Below are 13,334 nucleotides of genomic sequence, written 5' to 3' on the forward strand. Positions count from 1 at the left end.
TCCGCTTGCAAAGGCCTGGGCACTCTTCACCTTCCCTAAAGAAGGGGCCCTGCACGGGAGGGCTGCGTGTAGCCCCTTCTCCAACCAGACCCGTGCAACACACACCAGGCCGCATCTGGAGCACTGTGTCCAGTTCTGGGCCCCACAGGACAAGAGGGATGTGGAGCTGCTGGAGAGAGGCCAGCGCAGGGCTACGAGGATGATCAGGGGCCTGGAACATCTGCCCTATGAGGAGAGGCTGAGGGAGCTGGGCCTGTTCAGCTGGAGAAGAGAAGGCTGAGAGGGGACCTGAGCAGTGTCTAGAAGTACCTCAAGGGAGGCCGTGAGGAGGATGGGGCGGCCTCTTTTCACTGGTGGCCACCGACAGAGAGGAAACGGCTGGAAACTGAAACACCAAAAGTTCCACAGGAACTTAAGGAAAAATTTCTTGCCAGTGAGGGTGCCAGAGCCCTGGAACAGGCTGCCCAGAGAGGTTGTGGAGTCTCCTTCTCTGGAGATCTCCAAACCCGCTTGGACGCAGTCCTGTGCCACGTGCTCTAGGTGACCCTGCGTGTGCAGGGGTGGGACTGGGTGATCCCTAGAGGTCCCTTCCAACCTTCACCGTTCTGGGATTCCATGATTCCAGGGTTCTGTGACAAGGGAGGCTCAGCCTGGGCAGCCCGCGTGGGTGCTGCGTAGGACAGGACGTGGCTTGTGGTCCCTAACGTCGTGTTTGTCCCCAGACATTGTGCAGATGCACATCCCTAGAGGTCCCTTCCAACCTTCACCGTTCTGTGATTCTATGGTTCTATGATTCTACCCAGGGGATCTGGTTGTTGTAGACACTCACTCGGCAGAAAGCAGTGACCAGTGGCAAGAGGGCTGCGGCAATGCCGTGTTCATCCATGGCAGTGCAGTCCTAGGAAAAGCGCAGGGGTTACGGGAGGATTTCCCACCGGCTCCCCAGATCCATCCCCTTCCCTCACCACGCAGCCCCCACCACAGGCCCCACGGGAGCTCCGCTCGGCCCCGTGGAAGCTGTTACGGGTTCGCAGCGGGGCCTCCCGCGAGCTCCCCTGCCCACGAACACCTCGGATCCTCAACCCCAAGGAGGAATGTTCTCCCGCGCCGGCCCTCTCCTACCTGCAAACAGCAGTTCATCATGCGGATTACGAAATCGAACTGCTGGTGGTCGAGCACTGCCCGGTTCTGCTGCACGTGCAGGTTCAGCTCTTGGGTCAGGCAGTGCCTGGCTGCTCGGCCCTTCATGGCTCGCAGCACAGCAGGGAATAACTGCAGAGGAGAAGAAGGGAGCAGTGGAGCAGGGAGAGCTCCGGAGCAGCCCACAACAAGGTGCAGAGCAGGAGGGGGTTCATGTGCTGGCTGACATCAGGGTGTCTGCACAGGGCAGACATGGATGCAAAAGAGAACAGGATCCCCCAGCACCCGTCCAGCTCGAGCACAGCCCCTGGCAGCTCCCTGTGCAGCGAGGCTGGGGACACCCCCAACCTGGCTGTGCCACTGCACAGTCCCTGTGGGCACCTGGACATACAGAATAGCACTAAACTGGCTCAACAGAGATCAGCCCCAGGCCAGGAACACAGCAAGGAGGAGCAGTGATGAGAGGGGAACTTGCGAGCTTGCAAGAAGCGTGCGGTGAGCAGAACCGGGACCGGGACCGGGACTGGGCAGGACGCGTCCTCGCCGGCCCGCCGTGCAGGAGAGGCAGAGCCGCCCCTGCTCCCCGCCATCACCAGCTCCTCCACACACGTCCCTCACCTTTTTGGCTTCCAGCATCTTGTTCTCAAAGACGTAGGAGATGCAGTTCCTGACGACCTCCAGGCGACGGGCGCTGTTGGCCAGGGCGTTGCCGTTTCGCTCCAGGATGGCGGCTGGGGAGAGAATTGCAGTTGCTTTATTGAGGGTGGGGAACACACCAGGGCTCCAGGCTCCAGAAACCCACGCTGGAGGATGAGGATGGAGCCTTGTGCTGTCCCCTCCCGCTAGCCCGTATAGCCCAGTGCGCCCTGAAGAGCCCGAAGGGCAGAAGCTGAAGAGCCCAAACCTGGCACCACCACCTGCATTTCGGTCACACAGTGCCCTTGGACGTGCCAGAGCACAGAACGGAGCCAGCAGCCCGTTCACCGTAACGGGAAGCTCTGCTGAGCCGCACGCCCAGCGCAAGGGAAGGCTCCGGGTGCGCTCACCTATGGGGGGCCCCGATGGCACCATGCACTTCTTCTCTGCCTTCACGGCAGGAGGGGCCGTCTGCAGCTTGGCAGTGGCTTGGTCGATGATCCACTGGACCGTCCCCTCGTCCAAACGGGGAAAGGGTTTCTGGTGGAGGCGCAGGTGACAGCCCTCCGTGGGCTTCTGCACCTTGTGCATGGTCACGGCGGGGTACGGGTTCTCCTGGCACGGCAAAGGCACACAGGTCCCATGTCACCTCCCAGGGCCGCCTCCAGCAGGTCCCCAGCACCCACCGGAGCGGGTGGCCCTGGAGCCGCCCGCGTGGCCAGCAGCCACGGCAGGACCGGCACGGCGAGGAGCACAACGGCACGCAGGAGCGCAGGCCGGAGGCGGCCGGGCGCCCACCGGCCACAGGAAGTTTGTGCCCCTCAGCTGGTCACGCTCTGTCCAACACGGGGATGAGCAGGCGCTCCGGAACAAGGGAAAGGAACCGGCTGATGCTCAGGCCAGCTGAGATCCAGGAATCCTGCTCCTGGGATACGGGGCGGATGCTCACGCCAGACCGGACACTTTCAGAGCAAGGCGGGACAGGCTGAAGCCCCATGAGGGCTCATCCATCCACTGCTCAGCGCAGCGGAGAGGGAGGGAGGACAGACAGACCTGGGCCCTGACCCAGGGCTCTCCCTGCCCCTTAACCCCACCAGACCAGGCCCCCACCTGCGCTCTGGCCTTTAGCACTCACATTTTTGTAAAGCTTCTCTGCCAGTTCCTTGATGTGCCGCAGGATTTTCTGCTTGTTCCCCTCTTCTGCACGCATCCGCTTCACTTCATAAGCAACGAGCTGGGAGAGGAAGGGACTAGTGAGAGGAGCAGCTGTCTGCAGCCATGGGGCATCACCCGGCCACAGCGCTCGGAGCCCACGGGACACCCAGGGCTGGCGCCCGGTGTCCCCAGCCCAGGGGCAGCCCTGCTGCTCCCGGCTCCAACCCTGCTGCTCCCGGCTCCATCCCTGCTGCTCCCGGCTCCAACCCTGCTGCTCCCGGCTCCGGCCCTCGGAGCGGGATGCGGTCGGGAAGGCGCCCGCGGCGCTGCCGGGCTCCCCGCCTGCCTCCTACCTCGTCGAACAGGTCGATGGTGCGGTAGGGCGCTCCGCGCTCCGTCACGAAGCCGGCGAACGCCATCCCCTCCAGCACCTTGGTGAGGAAGTCGTCCTCCGTGAGCCCCCTCTGCCCGAGGAAGGCCGCCTGCAAGAGGGGCAGCCGCCGTGAGCAGGACGGCACCCGGGGACAGTTGGCGCGGGGCCCGCGCGGCACGGGGACAACGGGCCCTCCGCAGCGTCCCCACGCGGGTGCACGGGCCCCTCTGTGCGGAGGCTCTGCTGCCCCGTGACACACGCGCTATCCCCGGCACCGCGAGCACCGCGGCCCCTCGCTGTCCCCACGGGAGGCCCGGCCTCCGCACGGCGCCTTCGCCCCAGGCCTCGCTCCGAACCCGCCTTCGGAGGAGCCTCTCCCCTCCGGGAGCAACGGGAGCGCAGGGAAGGGATCTCCTGTGCGCACGGACAGTCTGTGGGCTGCTCCTCACCCCACGAGCTCGCGGACAGGAGGCTCCTCGGAACGCGGCCACGTGGACGGGCCGGGGAGGCCACGCAGGGCCCTTATCCGCCAGCCCCGCACGATGAACGGGCTCTGGGTGCTGCGGCACCGGCGCTGCCCTCCTCACGGCCAACAGTGGCTGCTCTGCGGCCAGAAGCAAGCCCAGAACGACCATTTTGTCCCTGCTCTTTAGCAGCAGGAGATCATAGATGTCCTGAGGATGCTGCTGTGATGGGAGCAGCTGAACGGCTGAGATTGAGGCTGTTCTGCACTGCGCTCTGCGGTGCACAAGAGTCTTATGAAACAGAAGTTTATTATGCTACTTTCTACAGTGATTTTATGAAAGGGCTTTTTCTTATGTTTATTGAATGTCTATAGTTTTATGGAACTGCTGAACCTTCACCAGGAATAACCTTTACTGAGTATAAAAGCCAGCTCAAAGCCTTTGTGGACATGATGCCCGTCCTAAATGTCAGAGAGCAAACAGTGCCCGCTGTGCGGGGCACCGCGGCGCAGGGCACGCGCGGACGCGGCCCTCAGCACCTCCGCAGGGCTCTGCTCCCTGGAGCCTTCCGCAGGCTGGGGATTAGGGGTGTGGGGGAGACATCCCACACGTTCCCATGGAAGCAGCACTAAAACTTCCCGGCTCCCGGTCCTCACTGAATTTGAGCGTTCAAAGGAGAGGGTGGGAGCAGAGCAGGAAGGGAGCCGCTGTCCTGGGGGCTCTGTGACACGGCCACGCTAAGCTGCACCGCTGCAGTCCCCTGCGCTGCTGTCCCCACCCGTCACCGTCCCTGCTGCGGGGCTGCTCCGTGGATCCCGGACGGCTCCAGCTCCGCAGCCCTCTCCTGGGACGGGCTGGGGGCCGCGGAGCCCCGCGAGGGCCGGCCCGGCCTCCGTCCCCCATCACCGCAGAGCCCCGTGGCACCGGGCCCGGCAAACCCGGCGCACCTGGGACAAGCTCTTCCCGAGCGCGGAAACGGGGCCCGGACACGCGCAGGAGGCGGCTGGACCCGGCGGCGACACCGGGATCTCACCGGCTGGAAGCACGGAACGCTGCCTCCGGACACAGCTGTATTGGCGCAAACCTCCTCAGATCACCTCCTGCCAACTTCACCTTAATCCCGCTGGAAGAGGATTATTCCAGCACCACGATGGCCGAGCCACACGGGTTTCCTGCCTTCTCCGTCCCTGTTCGCCACCGCTCGGCCTCCCGAGCGCGGCTCACAAGCGCACGGCTGGAATGTCCCGCGCACATCCGCGTCCGTCGCGGCTGCCGTACCTTATGGAAGCGGATCACTGGCTCGGGATGGATGCGGATGATGTGCAGACACCACCGATAGCCTTGGAGAAGCTGTGCAAACAAGCGGAGGAAGACGGCCCGGATCTCCTTATCCTGCACAAATGGAAGGAAGCTCGGTCAGGCATCTGGCAAACATGGCAGCAAACCCAGCAGAGAGATTCCAGCAGGGAAAGGATGTGGCAGCCTGGAATCCCCGGGCTGTTTCCTCCCCACAGCATCCCATGACACTGCACACAGAGGACAGAGGCTCTTCCACCGCCCAGAGCCAGGAGCTTTGTGAAATGCCCGAAGGGGAGGTATCGACTTCCAGCTGCTGTTCCAGCACGGAACAGGCAGCCCCAGCCACAGAACATCTATGGAAATGGCAGTGCCGGCTTCCAGGCCAGGATGCGACCTGGAGCTGTGGCCTCACCGTCTTGGGAGCAACGTGTTAGGCCCTGTAACCCTGGAGAAACACCAAGATGGAGAAAAGACGGAAATCTTGGCTCTCTACTCCATGACCAAGAAAGGGCAGCCCCCGGCAGGAGTTCCCCATTCCCCCCTCAAGGCACAACCGAGTTGTCCTCCTCTCCCTGCTCCCACTCACCTGCATCTTGAGAGAGGAGGCAGAGACCGTGGAAGGGGGGAATGCGAGATCTGCCACCTCCAGCTCGGGGTCCAGCACCTGCAAAGGCACAAGGGGGCTCGGAGGGGTGTCCGTGTCGCAGCGCGAGGAGGGAAGGAGCGTTCTCCAGAACACAGCAGGGCCCACAGCCAAGGTCTGAGAGGCTCACAAACAAATCCCGGGCGGAAATCACCGGACACCAGACTCCTACAACACTCTGCCATGGCAGGCTCTCATCGAGGCTCTGCATCGGAAGTCACAGCTGGGGAAACGCATCATGCAAGCGCTGAGAGCTCAGCACTTAAAGCACAGCAAAGTGGGGTGACAAGTGTGACAGGAACCCCCCAGACACACGCCCGTTTGCCATAGCCATGGGGGAAGCTCCCTTGGGCACGGAGCACGTATCCAGATTGTTGTCCCAAGCCCGCACGCACGGGGCGAGCAGGGTCATGGAGTCCTGGCATGGCTAAAACCAGCGGGGACCTCTGGAGATCACCTAGTCCACAGGATCATGGAGTCCTGGCATGGCTAAAACCGGCAGGGACCTCTGGAGATCACCTAGTCCACAGGATCATGGAGTCCCGGGATGGCTAAAACCGGCGGGGACCTCTGGAGATCACCTAGTCCACAGGATCATGGAGTCCCGGGATGGCTAAAACCGGCAGGGACCTCTGGAGATCACCTAGTCCACAGGATCATGGAGTCCCGGGATGGCTAAAACCGGCGGGGACCTCTGGAGATCACCTAGTCCACAGGATCATGGAGTCCCGGGATGGCTAAAACCGGCAGGGACCTCTGGAGATCACCTAGTCCACAGGATCATGGAGTCCCGGGATGGCTAAAACCGGCGGGGACCTCTGGAGATCACCTAGTCCACAGGATCATGGAGTCCCGGGATGGCTAAAACCGGCAGGGACCCCTGGAGATCACCTAGTCCACAGGATCATGGAGTCCCGGGATGGCTAAAACCGGCAGGGAGCTCTGGAGATCACCTAGTCCACAGGATCAGGGAGTCCTGGCATGGCTAAAACCGGCAGGGACCTCTGGAGATCACCTAGTCCACAGGGTCATGGAGTCCCGGGATGGCTAAAACCGGCAGGGAGCTCTGGAGATCACCTAGTCCACAGGGTCATGGAGTCCCGGGATGGCTAAAACCGGCAGGGAGCTCTGGAGATCACCTAGTCCACAGGGTCATGGAGTCCTGGGATGGCTAAAACCAGCGGGGACCTCTGGAGATCACCTAGTCCAGCCTGCCTGCACCAGCACTACAGCGAGGCGCACAGGCCCATGTCCCGGCGGGCTCCAACATCCCCAAGGATGGAGACTCCAGCACCTCTCCGGGCACCCTGTGCCAGGGCTCAGCCACCCTCACGGTCAAGGATTTCTCCTCCTGCTCAGGCAGAACTTCCTGTGTTTCAGCTTGTGTCCTGCTGCCTCCGGGAATACAGGAGGGCCAGAACAGCAGCCTGGGGCTGCAGCTGCTTCCTGCCCGAGGCCGGGAGCAGCCACCGGTTCCCAGAGCCCTTTGGCAGCGGTGGCGCTCGCGGCAGCACTGCTGCGTGCCAGAGGCCACCACGGGGCTGCGACACGGGGCTTTGTCTCACGGGGCTCCACCGCGAGTGCCAAGCTGCCCTATTCCCGGCTGCCCCTGACGCGTGTCCAGGTTCCCAGGATGCAGGGAAACGCTGCAGCACTTACCATGGAGAGGGCTTCCCGGGTCTGCTGGAGCAGGGGCTCAGGGAGCAGGGAGATATGGACACACTCGGGGACATTCACCGTCCCACCGTCCAGGTCTGCGATGACAACGTCCAGCTGAAAGGGGCAGGACAGGCATGAGAGAAGGTCCGGCTTCCCAAAACACCCTCCCTGCCACCTCCGCGCTGTCCCCCTGGGAACGAGCACGGGGACAAGCCCCGTTCAGGAGAGGAGGGTTGGGGAGCAGTGGTCACTACTCTGCTGCCAGCTCAGAGCGTTCTGGTCCTTGAGTCATTTTCTCTTGCTCACTGGCCCCACGGCACACTCGGGTAAGGCACAGGTCTCTCTGCAGGCGCTGTGCGAGGGCCCGTCACAGTGTCACACGTGTCACACCCCGGGGCAGGCAGCAGAGGGAAGGGATGTGCACGAGGAGCGCTGCTCGCAGGCCCGTGCAGACACACGAGGCCTTCGGACCCACTGCGATTTTTACGAGGCAAACACCAAAGCCAATCCCAGAACTTCAAACATCCTGCTTAATCAAAATTGCTTTTTTTTTTTTCCTCAGTTTGTGCAGGCCACTCATTCACTTGCTTTAGCTTAGATCAGACTCCTTGTGCCTCGCTTTAGCTCAGCTTCCAAACCGCAGGCTGTAACACGCAAGTGCCAGCACGGCCTCCCGGACCAGCCCCGCCAGCTGTTTCCAAATCAGATCCTCGGCCAACCCCGGCCGCTCCTGTGTGGACACTGTGGAGCTGAAGGCTGGATGGGCACAAGCCCAGCCGGCCTCGTTGCTAGCCACGAGCCAGCAGGGCCCCATGCAGCAGCAGGGCCCCGTGCAGCAGCAGGGCCCCGTGCAGCAGTGTCATTGCTCCTGTGCCCGGGACGCGGCTCCCAGATCCTCACCAGTTCCTGGGTCTCCGACTGGAAGATGGAGTGGACCCCGATGATGAAGGGCGTGGGAGTGCTCAGGACCTCCAGGAGCTGCGCAGGCAGGATGGGCACGTAGGTGAAGCTGCAACCAGAGAAGAGCATCGCTGCAGCCCGCCGGGTCCTGCTCCGCACGCAGCCTGCTCCGCTGCGAGCGGCTCCAGCCGCCGGGAACGCTCCAAGGGAAGGAACAGCAGGGGGGTCGGCCCTGCACCCCCCTGCACTGTGCCCAAGGGCCAAGCGACGGCCCCCGATCCCGGGGACGACGGTCACGGTGCCTCCGCTCCCTCCCTGCCGCCCCGAGAGCCACGCGAGGTTCCTGGGCACCTGCACGCACCAACCCCAACCATTCTGTGGCCCAAGTCCGACCAAGGGAAGGTCTTCCAGCAGCTTAAATCCCAAAGGAAGCTTTCTTTGGAACACAAATAGCCTTTCTGCAGCGTGGAAAGAGCGTGACAGCAGCGGGCAGCCACAATGGCTCGTCTATCCCACCCGTCCCGCCGGGAGAGGCGCACGCAGCCGCGGCCGTGGCCGGCGCGGTGCCGCCGGCCCGGCCCCGCTGCGCCCCGGCATCACCATCCCCGCCGGGACGGGGACGGCAGCTGCCAGCCAGGAACAAAAGCCCTGTATGCGCGGGCCGCTCCGGAGGGAGCACGCAGGCTGCAGCCGTGGTTTCGGGAAGCCTCCCGGTTTCCAGCACCCTGCTCCGTGCCCGGGGCTGCCAGCCAAGGCTTCCAGCGGGAGCTGCGCCCTGCGGCGCTGCGTCCTGCCCAGGCTGCAGCGCTGCAGTGAAGGAGGGAGAGGGGCAGATTCCGAAGAGCTGAACACCCCTGGCCTCTCCAAACACGTGAACGGAGGGATGTGCAAGAGCAGAGCCCAGCAGGCCGACATAGAACCATAGAATCATGGAATCCCAGAATGGTGAAGGTGGGAAGGGACCTCTAGGGATCATCCAGTCCAACCCCTGCACACGCAGGGTCACCTAGAGCACGTGGCACAGGACTGCATCCAAGCGGGGTTGAAGATCTCCAGAGAAGGAGACTCCACAACCTCTCTGGGCAGCCTGTTCCAGGGCTCTGGCACCCTCACTGGGAAGGAATTTTTCCTTAAGTTCCTGTGGAACTTTCGATGCTTCCGTTTCCGGCCGTTTCCTCTAGTTGTGTCGGTGCCACCAGTGCAAAGAGGCCGCCCCATCCTCCTCACTGCCTCCCTTGAGGTACTTCTAGACACTGCTCAGGTCCCCTCTCAGCCTTCTCTTCTCCAGCTGAACAGGCCCAGCTCCCTCAGCCTCTCCTCATAGGGCAGATGTTCCAGGCCCCTGATCATCCTCGTAGCCCTGCGCTGGCCTCTCTCCAGCAGCTCCACATCCCTCTTGTCCTGTGGAGCCCAGAACTGGACACAATCCTGCAGATGTGGCCTCAGCAGGGCTGAGCAGAGGGGCAGGATCCCCTCCCTCGACCTGCTGGAGACGCTCTTCTTAACGCACCCCAGGATCCCATTGGCCTCTTGGCCACGAGGGCACCTGCTGCCTCATGGTCAACTTATCATCCACCAGGACACCCAGGTCTTTCAACATGCCCGCCTGCCTCCTTCCCTGCAGCGCTGCAACAACCGGGAGCAATTCCTGCCACTTGAGCTACAACAGCCTCTGCCAGCAACGCCTCATGCGCTGCTTCCCATTGCTACAGCCTGGATTTTACCCTAGAAAAGAAGGGGGCAGCAGAGGAAGGGTCGAAGCCCTTTGCTGCTGTGGATATATTCCGGAATTGTGGCACTGCACAAGTGAGGGGCTTTGGGAAAGGAGCTTTAGCAGAGCCAGGGCAGGCGCCCTCGCCGGTGCCGTAACCCGCGTCCTCACCTGTACTTGAGGGGGAACATGAGCGCCAGCAGAGCGCGGCAGGCGTCCGTGAGCCGCTGGTAGCTGCTGGACAGGAACAGGATCTTGTGCTCGGTGAGCGCCGCGCAGAACAGGTACAGCACGTTGGTGATGCCTGCGGGACAGGGCGCTCGGAAGAGGCTCCTGCCCCGGACGCACCCGCGCCAGCGCCCGCAGCGGCCCCGGCCTCCCTGCGCCTGCACAACGGAGCTAGGGGTGTCCAGAGCTGCTCCCTCAAGAAGCCCCTGCTTCGTAGAAGAGCCTCAAGCGTGTTGCTGAAGCTGCAGATGGCCTTCGTCCAGGAGGCCACGCGGCTCTCCGCACCCACTGCTCCCATCCCGGCGTCGGCACCGCCGCTCCGGAGCCTGGGAGCCCCCTGCCCGCCCGGGAACGGCCCCGGCTCCGCAGCGAAGCCCTCGGCCAGCTCGGGAGCCCGGCGGGAGCCGCGCGCAGGGGACGCCGGCCCGGAGCAGGAGGGGACGGTCTCACCGAGCTGCCGGAAGAGCAGGGCCACGCTGCAGCTGCTGACGGGCAGCGAGTCGTTGATGGGCGTCTGGATGACCTGCCGGTCCCCGGCTCCCAGAGAGATCGTCCGCTGCAAGAGACGAGGCGGGGGCAGCGTCACGGGGACCCGCGGCGCTGCGGCACGGCGGGAGGGCGCGAGGAGCAGGGCCGCGCCGCGAGCTCCGTGTGGGACAAGGGGCTCCTCGGCGGGCCGGGCGCCGCGTGGCACCGGGACCCTCCGGGACACGACGTCCCAGCACAGCAGCGTTTGGGCCCCTGCCCTGAGCAGCGTCTCGGTGCGACGGGCCGGAGCCGCCAGCGCGAGCAGGCGCCGTCCGCTCCCGTCTGCGACGCACAGGGCAAAGAGCCTCCTGCCGCTACCGCGTTATTAGCCCTGCGCTCGTCCTAAAGCCCTGCGTCCTCCTCCTCTCCCTGCTGCCAGGGCCAGGACACCGCAGCCCCCGGCCCCGCTCCTGTCCATGGGACATGTGCGGCCATGGAGGGTTTTGGGGCTCCCCTCCTGCCTCCCTGCAGGGTGGAGCGGCTCCTGCTCCAGCCCCGCAGCGCCCTGTAGCTCTGCAGCTAACGCTGCATCACAGCAGGGCAGGAGCTGGCCCCGCAGCGCCATGCACATCTGCAGCTAACGCTGCATCGCGGCAGGGCAGCAGCCGGCCCCGCAGCACCATGCAGCTCTGCAGCTAACGCTGCATCGCGGCAGGGCAGGAGCCGGCCCCGCAGCGCCATGCACATCTGCAGTTAACGCTGCATCACAGCAGGGCAGGAGCCGGCCTCGCAGCGCCATGCACATCTGCAGCTAATGCTGCATCGCGGCAGGGCAGGAGCCGGCCCCGCAGCGCCATGCACATCTGCAGCTAACGCTGCATCACAGCAGGGCAGCAGCTGGCCCTGCAGCACCATGCAGCTCCGCAGCTAAAGCTGCATCGCAGCAGGGCAGGAGCCAGCCCCGCAGCGCCATGCACATCTGCAGCTAACGCTGCATCGCGGCAGGGCAGGAGCCGGCCCCGCAGCGCCATGCACATCTGCAGCTAACGCCGCATTGTGGCAGGGCAGGAGCCGGCCCCGCAGCGCCATGCAGCTCTGCAGTTGACGCTGCATCACAGCAGGGCAGGCGCCGGTCCCGCAGCGCCATGCAGCTCCGCAGCTAACGCTGCATCACAGCAGGGCAGGAGCCGGCCCCGCAGCGCCATGCAGCTCCGCAGCTAACGCTGCATCGTGGCAGGGCAGGAGCTGGCCCCGCAGCGCCATGCAGCTCCACAGCTCAAGCTGCATCGCGGCAGGGCAGGAGCTGGCCCCGCAGCACCATGCACATCTGCAGCTAACGCTGCATCGTGGCAGGGCAGGAGCCAGCCCCGCAGCGCCATGCACATCTGCAGCTAACGCTGCATCGTGGCAGGGCAGGAGCTGGCCCCGCAGCGCCATGCACATCTGCAGCTGATGCTGCATCGCAGCAGGGCAGGAGCCGGCCCTGCAGCGCCATGCAGCTCCACGGCTCAAGCTGCATCGAGGCAGGGCAGCAGCTGGCCCCGCAGCTCCATGCACATCTGCAGCTAATGCTGCATCATGGCAGGGCAGGAGCTGGCCCCGCAGCGCCATGCACATCTGCAGCTAACGCCGCATTGCGGCAGGGCAGGAGCTGGCCCCGCAGCGCCATGCACATCCGCAGCTAACGCTGCATCACAGCAGGGCAGGCGCCGGCCCCGCGCTCGGCCCTTCCCTTCCCTCCCGGGGGCAGACGCAGGGAGGCCGCAGCCCCCCGGCCCCCCGTCCCGCTGCAGCACCGCACACGGAGCCGCGCGGGCGCTGCGAGCCGGGACCCTGCTCCGCTCGCGGCGGGCGCTGCCGCGCGCAACCCCGCAGCCTTCTCCAAAGGAAGGGGCCGCTAATGCGGAGAGAGCCCCAACGAAAGAAAAGGAGTGCGTACCGCTGCTTCGTCGTCCGCGTCAGGCTGATAGAGACAGACAGAGATAGCACAGTCAGTTAGAAACACACAGACACGGCTGGGCAACAGGAAACACACACGCACACACACGGTAATGAGCAGGGACAGCACCCGCAGAGGAGGAGAGACACAGACAGAGAGCAAAAGCAACAGGAACACGGGAAAAGAGCTTCTGGACACAGGAAAGAGGAGAAGCAAAGGAAGGGAAGCGCCACCAACAGACTGTCCCCCCGGTAGCACACGGCTTGTTCCCATAGCGCAGATCCTGCAGGAAGTGGGAGCTACGGAATGATTGTGCCAAAAACCGGCCAGGGAGCCGGAGCGCCTTGCAGAGCCTCCCCGCGGCGCGCAGCGGCCGTCCCCTCCGCTCTGCCCTCCCCAGGGCACCGCTGCGAGCGGCGCCAACGCTGCCCTGCGACAAACCCGCCCCGGGCACGCGCGGGCTGCAGCGCCCTCGCTGCCGGGGACCCCCTTGGCGCCGGGCACCGCGAGGCCGCGGCGCTGCGCACGGCCTGGCCGAGGCTCCCAGCAGATCCAGGAGGGAGCGGGAGCTCCGCGCACGGCGAAGCCGCCCCGGGGCTCCGCAGGGAGCTGAAGGGTCCAGGACGTTTCCTGCTGCGGGCTGCAGCCGGGACAGGGGAGGACAGCGGCACGGAGCAGGGCGCGGGGACGGAGCAGGGCGCGGGGACGGAGCGGGACGG

General features: G+C 64.6%; 1 protein-coding gene across 8 annotated transcripts in view; it reads right to left on the minus strand.

Annotated features, from left to right (window-relative positions):
• SBF1 (SET binding factor 1) overlaps positions 1-13,334 on the minus strand; it is a 51,213-nt gene that overhangs the window by 13,982 nt on the left and 23,897 nt on the right. For 4 of the 8 annotated variants that reach the window (XM_088535210.1, XM_088535208.1, XM_088535207.1 and 1 more), the window contains exons 6-18: positions 12,616-12,639; positions 10,659-10,764; positions 10,152-10,284; positions 8,270-8,378; positions 7,370-7,483; positions 5,654-5,731; positions 5,047-5,160; positions 3,285-3,413; positions 2,912-3,010; positions 2,187-2,391; positions 1,759-1,871; positions 1,123-1,272; positions 830-898 (exon numbers count right to left, since the gene is read on the minus strand). In XM_088535210.1, coding sequence (XP_088391336.1) covers positions 830-898; positions 1,123-1,272; positions 1,759-1,871; positions 2,187-2,391; positions 2,912-3,010; positions 3,285-3,413; positions 5,047-5,160; positions 5,654-5,731; positions 7,370-7,483; positions 8,270-8,378; positions 10,152-10,284; positions 10,659-10,764; positions 12,616-12,639 — 1,443 coding nt within the window. The remainder of the gene's footprint in view (positions 1-829; positions 899-1,122; positions 1,273-1,758; positions 1,872-2,186; positions 2,392-2,911; positions 3,011-3,284; positions 3,414-5,046; positions 5,161-5,653; positions 5,732-7,369; positions 7,484-8,269; positions 8,379-10,151; positions 10,285-10,658; positions 10,765-12,615; positions 12,640-13,334) is intronic. The other 4 variants (XM_088535211.1, XM_088535209.1, XM_088535212.1 and 1 more) reach the window with 1 other exon arrangement.

This window comes from Tinamus guttatus, unplaced genomic scaffold (genome assembly GCF_059628265.1).
Source record: "Tinamus guttatus ecotype Peru unplaced genomic scaffold, ASM5962826v1 Tinamus_guttatus_pri_ptg000619l, whole genome shotgun sequence".
NCBI lineage: Eukaryota > Metazoa > Chordata > Aves > Tinamiformes > Tinamidae > Tinamus > Tinamus guttatus.